An 8481-nucleotide genomic window follows, 5' to 3' on the forward strand; every position below is an offset into this window, starting at 1 on the left:
CAGGCGCAGTGGGTCCCAGCCGAGACGTGCGCCTGTGTCGCGTCGATCGTCTGAGCTTGTCATTGGTCGATACGCGTTAAGCCTGCTGGCGTGCAGCCTTGATACAGCTAAGCCGCGCACGGCGGGAAATCGCTTCTGCTTGATTGCCTTAGCGCGTCAAGACTATGTGGAACCCCTCCACGGCTAGAGAAGCCGATACTGCAACACAACAACGGGTATTGGTTACGCCCGTTTCATCCTCAAGCCTTTGCATTCAATGTTGAAACAAAGAGCCTTGATGACGGCCGCATGCAGACATGTCGGCGCCGACGCCAGACCTAGGACGTGTAAAAGCTCATGGGAAGGATACTCAATGTTCAGGACAACTATCGCACATAAGAACTAGAGTGCTAGCTCTACTTCTCATTGCTAGTACTGTGTGCGGGATATCCAGCCGAATTTGAAAGATCGCTCAAGTTCACAAGTAGAAAACTACCACTAACACAACTATAGACAACAGGGTATACTGTCCCATATACGCTGGTGCCACGGAGCCCGAAGTCGGTGGAGGAGACTGTTGAGTCGGACACATTGAGGCATTATAGGTAGTCGACACAGTCTGAGGATTGCGAAAGACGTTATCAGGATCGAGCGCCGCCTTGACCGTCTGTAAACGAGGCATGTTGCAGCCCCAGTAAGACCGCTGTGGTTCCCCAAGCTCAGGGTCGACATAACCTGGATACGCACTCTGATCTGCGCCCGTCTCGCTCTGCACCAGGAGGCTGAGGCCGGCCAAGAAGCTCTTGGAGACATCGCTGACGGGTTCAGTAAGACTGACGATGTAGCTCTGCATGAAATAGAGCGCATCGCGGTGCCAGTATGCGGTAGCCGTCTGAGAAACATCGGATATAGCGCCGCCTTCGAGATCCCAGATGACGAGCCACACGGGTGATCCTTTCTCTGTCGCATTGATGTACGAAAACATCATTTGAATGGTTTCGTTCGACATCAGTGTCTTGTTCGTCGTCTTGACACTCTTGGCGTAAAAGTGCAGTGGGAAGCTGCCAGTGGCTGTAAGAGTGGGATCGCCGAGGCCCACGAATGGCACCGTGACAACGGTGCTCTGCCCAGATACGGCTGAGCTATTGGTAGGCATGATAGAATTGGTGCCTAGCGCATCGAACTCAGATCGCGGCCCGTAGAAGATCCCATTGATGATCATCGAGCCTTGGCTGAGAGTGACAGTGCTGGAAAACAGGCGGCTGAGATTGGGCTGCGAGACGAGGCTTTGCCAACCTTGGAATGTGCTTGTGAAAGAGGTCGTATCCCTGGCCGTGATCTTATACGCATACTGGGTAATCTCAGATGGCGCGGGTGCAGTCTTCATGGTGAACTCTGTAATAATAGCGAAAGAGAAACCAGCGCCTCGGATAGCGAAGAACAGGTCAGGGTTCGTGCTTGCGCTGGCTGTCACAATGGAACCGTTTGCGACCACGCACTGCGCTGATACAATCTGATCAGTTGCCAGTCCCAGTTGTCGACTGAGTGTTCCGAGACCGCCAATGGTCATGTGTCCACCTGAGCCGATGACGTCCACTTCACCGTATGCTGTAGCCCGCCCGAGGGGTTGGAGCTTCTGCGAGAGGTTTCCAAGAAGGTTCCCCTACACAAGTTGTTCAAGTCAGCTGAGGAAATAACGCAGGGTCTTCTAGTCTGTTTGATGTTCGGAGGCGACGTACTGGACCAAAAGTAGCCGTCTGATCAGTCTCATTGTAACTGAAAGCACCCATATTCTTCATATCTACTACCAGGGACCCGTTGAAGCCTCCAAGTCCTAATTGTGACGCAGTTGTTAGCAACTCCACTGCCACGGGTCTTCTTCGTGGACTTTGCCTTACCATAGTTCGCATAGCTATGGCCGCCACTGCGCGCCTGTACTGCAACTCCTGCTGTATGCGCACACTTGACAGCTTGCGATACTTGCTGTTGCGTCTTTGGGGATATAATTGCAGCTGGAATATCGACGTAATCCAAATTGTATGGTGTCACGTTCCCTTGTAAGAACAGTGGGTCTTCAGGTAGGGAGTAAAGGTTGGTGTTGTTACCGCAAGCCGACTCCAAACATTGTAAAAACGTATCGTTCGAAGCTTTAACAGCAACCGTGGCGGCAGGTATGGTTACCAGCCAGAGGTTCTTCATTGTCGATAAGAGATGGTTGAGCAGAGATCAGGCAAGGTCACTTAGCCGGCGGATGAAGCAGTTGCCCAGCTTTATTGTATTCCGTCAGAAGCTCATCTCATTTCTTTCTGAATACCATGGTCTTCTTGGATTCTCGCCCGGGCTACAATCCCTAGTGGACGAGATCCAGCTGGTCTCACATGCAGCTGTCTTACACATCAGCCGGACGGACTTAGCAAGCCACGACGCCCCGCCGCCCCCATGAAAGCGCAGTGTCAAGAGCCGTAAGACTGCAGCGTGCCTGCAATTTGGGAAGGTTGGAGGCACGATGTCATCAGACTCTCAATCTGCAGATACAGCTAGCCAGTGCGGGAGTGACGAACGGAAGATAAGGGCGAGCAAAACCTGTCAAAGTGCTCTTACATCAGAAACATGAGGACATCTCCACAATTAAATACGCGTCGTTGCAGATTAGTTACCCCGCATCTTACATGCAACTAAAAATTGAGGCGCGATTCCTAGCCCTTTCCAAAGGGCTAGTATTTAGTTTAACTCTTTAGCAAGACATAAGCACTCTAGTGCTCTAGCAAATGCTAACTGCACGCGGTGTGCATACAATGCGCAAACTTAAGGTACCATCTTACAACTAATGATGTCTTACTACATGCCCTTATCATTCCAATCCATTCTGACTTCCACTGTTCGGACAATTCCTCGCTGACTTTCACCACTGGCTGCATCGTCCTTATCTATCGCTTTGTTGAGAGTATGCATGTCTACTTCTGCGCCGACAAGAGCAAGGTCTGAGTTTGATTTGTTTTGTCGTCCCAATCGCTCCCTTTCTCCAGCTGCAGACGAGAAGGGATCGAGAGCTAAGGACCTTGAGTGAGGGGCCGATCTCGATGTGAGACCGCGTTTCCAAACACGATTAAAGAAAGGACGCATAGTGGGAACGCAAGCAGCTATGATAACGATGTTTTGTTCAACCCTGCCAGAGAATTAGTACATAGGCTTCACAGTTTTGATGAACGAATGTGACGTACAAGCCCCACAGGACGAGCGGTACGGGTTTCCATACTACGTATTGATTAGTGTTGTCCTATCATCATCCCTTGAGGAACTCACATGGGTCTGTAGTGTCTGTAAAAAGTGGTAGATATGTTCCCTTCACTATAGTGACGACTGCGGACAGCATGGTCATGCTCATCATGGCAATCAGTCCTGCCTTTGTAAAACGAGGCATCTGAAGATTCCAGAATGCGCGTGATGGAACAATTGCTAAAACCATGTCTGTAAGTGTAGTGTATGCACAAAGCCAGTAAGAGAAGTAGTTGACAATATCCGGACTCCAGCATGAGCCTGGCAGGGTTTTCTCCCACAGCTTGCTAGTTGGCTGACATTGTGCAAACACTAGGGCGATAGTGATGATGGCGAAGATGACCTGCAAGATCGCCATTGCATGTAGGGCGATGGTCCGCTGTGGGTTCAAGGGAAGAATTTGACAAACAAGTATCGCGATAGATATGTTTGGAAAACTGAATGCAGCTACCGCATGCTACTTAGAGAGAGGAACTGTAATGATATGTTGCAGGTCACCTACCGATATTGAAAGCTGCAAACATATCAGCTCAGACAATGCTCGAAGAGAACCACCGTTGTGACGAACTTACGATATCCGAGCATTTGAACCTTAGCACCCTGGAACAGTCGCTGGGTGCCATGCTTTCCGGCCACTACTGCTGTGTGCTGGCCGAATCCCAATTGAACTCCGTAATGTACGAACGATGAGGCGATGACACTGAAAATCTGTTGGAACTATGAGAATCTGGACTTGTTGGATGGAAAGGTTGCGAAGCAACTCCATACCAGTGACAGAAAGATGAAGAAGTCGTCCCATCCAATGACGTGGACTATCCTTACTCGAGCAAAAAGCTTGATACCCACTGTCAAAACGGCAGCTCCAGTCATGACCCATGCTACAACCAGAACCTCTGTCTGTCTGTTCTCGGTGGGATCCACGGACTCTGACATCATTGCAGAGCCTTCTACGTATTGGAAAGGGAGGCAAGGCAAGGCAACTGAAAACAAAGTACTCAGACTTTGGTGAGTATTGGAAGGTAATCGCGGCTGAGTTTCACTATGCAGACAGACGATTTATAGGAACATACGACGAAGAGCTCGAGGCGAGCATATATATTGGGATGGCACTCTTGTCAAGGGATGAAAACCAACACGATGAGGTCAATCACTCCCAGGGCCACGGTACAAATTACGAAACATGGAAAGGGATTACGAACCTGCTCATTCGGTGTCCATGTATCGTGCCTCAAATCGAAAGGCCTGCATTATTTCATCAAGCCAAGAAGCGGCAGAGTTGTTGACTTCGTTGGTTGAAGAGTACAGGGATGATCCATAGAATCTTTATTGATGTTTAGTCTCATCCTTTGAGAATCCTGAATGCTGTGAGATTGTGGCACAGTTGCTTCGGACGAATGTCTCCGTTTGCGTCTGCGCAAATTTACCCAATACCCCATGCCACCCGCAGGGTCGCCTCACTCACGATAGCATTCTGTCAAAATGAACAAAGCTATAACTATGTCTTCGGTTTTACTCAATTGTGCTGGATAATGGTGTCCAGAGAGGTTGCTATGTACTGTGCATGGCTTCTCTCGGATGTTCATACAGTAGCGGAACCTTGACCAAGCCGTGTCCCTGGGGCCATCGCTCTAGCCCGCACCCCACAAAAATACTATGTAGGTCACCCAACTATCCAGATCCGATCAAACCTTGCCGATCCAACATTGCGATAAGGATGGAATGGTAACAGGCGCGGCCCTCCATGATTTGAACAAGTTGTCTGTAAGCTCGTCAAGTACCTACGTAGGTATCTCTGACTTAGAGTCGCGCTTATTCGGGCCGGCCAGCGCTGGACATAAGACGCCTTGTGGATGTGGCTTTGATGTGCCAACACAACGTTTTTGTACCCTCGGCTGTGTCACTGAAGCGGTAGTGAGGAAGCCGTACACATAGTGCGAGTCATGAACACCTGCAGCGTCGCATGGCGCGACAGGACGACAGCAGCCGCACTGGCATACGACTTCTACCAGGGGGTCTGTACGTACGGGATTGTTATATAAAGGGTCTGGACTCTTTGATTTTTCCATAAAGGTCAAAAGACATCGACTTCATCATTCTACACGCAGGCAGTATGTCGACATCAGTTCCGATCATTCTCGAGCGCATCATGTCGGCCGGCAAGGCTTTCGAAAGCAACGAAAGTGGTTCACGGGAGAACTTAATCGACCTTGCTAGACACCTCATAGCAAGTCTCGAAATTCCCAGTGAATTCCTACAAAGAAGTTTTTGGGCAGAGGTTGGTCGCCTAACCCCGAATGGAGGCGATTGCGCTAATCGTATCGAAGCCTGCATTATCTGCACATTGCAAGATTGCCGTTGAAGTCAAGCTCTTCCAATATCTCAAGGATGCAGGCGAAGCTGGCCTCAGCGCTGATGATCTTGCACGGAAAACGGGCGTTGAGTCGACTTTGCTACGACGGATCATGCGTCACCTTATCGCCATGAAGGTTGTCTCCTTCTCTAATGACCGTTTCCTCGGATCAAACCTCAGCGATGGGCTTGCAGCAGAGAATTACCAAAAAAGTATCGACTTCTGCTATGATGTTGCACGGCCGTCATTCAATCGCTTTCCCGACTACTTTAAGAAGACGGAATACAAGTCACCGACCTCGCCTACGGATGGGCCTTTCCAAGTGGCGCATGGAACGCAGCTGCCATTCTTTCCATGGCTAGAGGCCACCCCACCCCATCTAGATGAATTCGGTAACTTCATGTCAGCATACCGGGCTGGTAAGGCGAACTGGTTCGATCCAGGGTTCTATCCAGTGGCCGACCGACTGATCGAAGGCTTCAATCCTGCCAACAACGAAGTGTTGCTGGTAGATGTAGGTGGTGGCCGGGGACATGATGTCAAGCAGTTCGTGACGCAGTACAAGGCACAGCCTGGGAGGACTGTGCTCCAGGACTTAGAACCTGTCATCGCTAGTATCCAGGATAAGGACAAATTGCCATTCGACAGCAAGGCTCACGATTTCTTCACTCCGCAACCAATCAAGGCCGCAAGGGCATATGCACTCCATTCTATACTACATGATTGGAGTGATGAGGAAGGAATCAAGATCCTCGAGAACTTAAAACCTGCACTCAAGCCTGGGTACTCGCGGGTGTTGCTGAACGAGATCGTGTTGTCGGAAGAGAAGCCCACTATTGCTGCCACATCGATGGACATGATGATGTTAGCACATCTCTCTGTATATGAGAGAACTGAATCGGATTGGCGAAGGATACTGCAAAAGGCCGGATTAGAATGTCTACAAATATATAGCTACCCAGGCGTTGCAGAGAGCCTTATAGAAGCGGAATTACAATCGTAGAGATAGTATGTAGATATATGTAATTAGATCTATCTCTTTCTATTTAGCTTTTAGTAGTTTCTACTTTTATAAATATAGTACAGTTTAGTTATAAAATTCTATAATATTAGCTATATTAAGTACTCTACTATATCTTTATAGTTAATAATAGCTTAATACTATAAAGTAGTTTCTATACTAGGATCTAAAAACTCTAAAAATTATTAATAGATACTTAGTAAAAGACTAGTAAATAAAAAAGGCTTTAGTATTTTATATTTAAGATACTTTATTAGTTATATTTTCTATATTTAATAAATATAAGATATTAAAATAGAATAGAATACTAAGCTTAATAAGTATTATAAGTAACTTTAAATAATATATCTTTAAAGTACTTTATTTTTTATTAAGTATTTAGCTATTAGAACTTTATAATACTTATCTTTTATAGTTTTTAAAGTAATAATAATACTTAGTATAGTACTAAGAGCTTAAGCTTATTATATTATATAATAAAAATTTTATATAAGACTATATTATATTATTACTAATTAATATAAGAAACGTCTTCCCCTCTTAGGCCTTAAGAATAGGGCCTATAGTATTTCTATATTATATATTATTATGTTATTGCGTTATTGCATAATATTATAGTGTTATTAAGAAAATTTTAAGTAGTTAAGCTTAAATATACTTAAATGTCTTATTTTACTAACGTTATAATACTAACCTTCTACTCCTATATAATAAGCTACTAGATTAAGTAACAGTATTATATATATTATAGTAATTACTTTATTACTAAAGTAAGTATAAGTACTATTATAATTATAATTATAATTATAATTACTACTAAGTAGCTATAAATACTTATAGCTTAGTAGTATTTCTATTATTTAAAGTAACTATATTAGTTATACGTCTATTAAATTTCTTTATAGTTATCCCTTAAGCTATTTAAGTTACTAAATTAATTATCTACTACTTTATTAGTATCTACTATATATTTATAACTATTTCTTATTATACTTATTCTAAAACTTAAATAATAGTATAAATAAAGTCTAGCTAGCTACTAAATAAACTATTAAAGATATTCTAGAAGTATTTATTTTACTTATTAATTTTTAAGCTGTAAGCTATAACTATATTATATAATTACTTTACTCTTATATTCTAATTATAAGTAAAGCTTTTATTTTCTTAACTTATATTTATCTTAGCTTATATAAAAAGAGTACTAATAAAAAGAACTTTAAAGATAAATAGTTTTTTACTTAACTTACTTCTAAGCTCTTTTAAGCTTAACTTAAATAAGCTAACTAACTATATAATAGTTTATACTTAGTACTTAAAACTACTTCTAAAGTAGTCTATACTAAGCTTAATATAATTTTTACTATATTAATAAGTAGCTATTAGCGTATTATTTATAATTATTATTATTATTATTATTATTATTAAGCTAACTATAGAGCTCTCTATAACTAGTTACTCTATATTTATAATATAGTTTTATATAAGAACTTACTATATATTAAAAATAAAATATTAGAATATAGAAGTTGGAAAAAACAAGAATATTTAAGTCTATATTTAAATACTTTTTAGAATTTAAATTCTATAGTTTAAAACTTTAGTTACTTACTATTAACTATAGTTATCTCTAATAAAACTATACTTTTATTTTAATATTAAGCTTTATAGTAACTTTCTAAAACTTTATAGTAGCTCTTTAAAACTATATAAAACTTATAGTATTAGCTTTAGTTATAATTAATAAGTTTCTAAATAAGTATATATATAGCTATATATAGTAAAGCTAAGTAAGTATTTAGAAGTATACTTCTACTATAATATAATATAGTATAACTTAATAGCGTTATACCTG

General features: G+C 42.8%; 2 protein-coding genes across 2 annotated transcripts; one reads left to right on the forward strand and one right to left on the reverse strand.

Annotated features, from left to right (window-relative positions):
• Window positions 1-457: 457 nt before the first annotated feature.
• Window positions 458-4191, reverse strand: GT037_006095 (fad-binding domain-containing protein; the record flags this gene model as incomplete). Its single annotated transcript, XM_038931142.1, has 9 exons — window positions 458-1642; window positions 1719-1813; window positions 1878-1903; window positions 2819-3145; window positions 3201-3234; window positions 3283-3702; window positions 3758-3769; window positions 3828-3963; window positions 4024-4191. 9 exons carry the CDS (start codon window positions 4189-4191, stop codon window positions 458-460), a joined length of 2403 nt encoding a protein of 800 aa, XP_038786831.1.
• A 1174-nt stretch (window positions 4192-5365) lies between these two features.
• Window positions 5366-6608, forward strand: GT037_006096 (putative O-methyltransferase; the record flags this gene model as incomplete). Its single annotated transcript, XM_038931143.1, has 2 exons — window positions 5366-5530; window positions 5580-6608. The coding sequence occupies 2 exons, from the start codon at window positions 5366-5368 to the stop codon at window positions 6606-6608; spliced, it is 1194 nt and encodes a 397-aa protein (XP_038786832.1).
• Window positions 6609-8481: the final 1873 nt, after the last annotated feature.

The sequence above is a fragment of the Alternaria burnsii genome (assembly GCF_013036055.1).
Source record: "Alternaria burnsii strain CBS107.38 chromosome Unknown 732, whole genome shotgun sequence".
NCBI classification, from domain to species: Eukaryota; Fungi; Ascomycota; class Dothideomycetes; order Pleosporales; family Pleosporaceae; genus Alternaria; species Alternaria burnsii.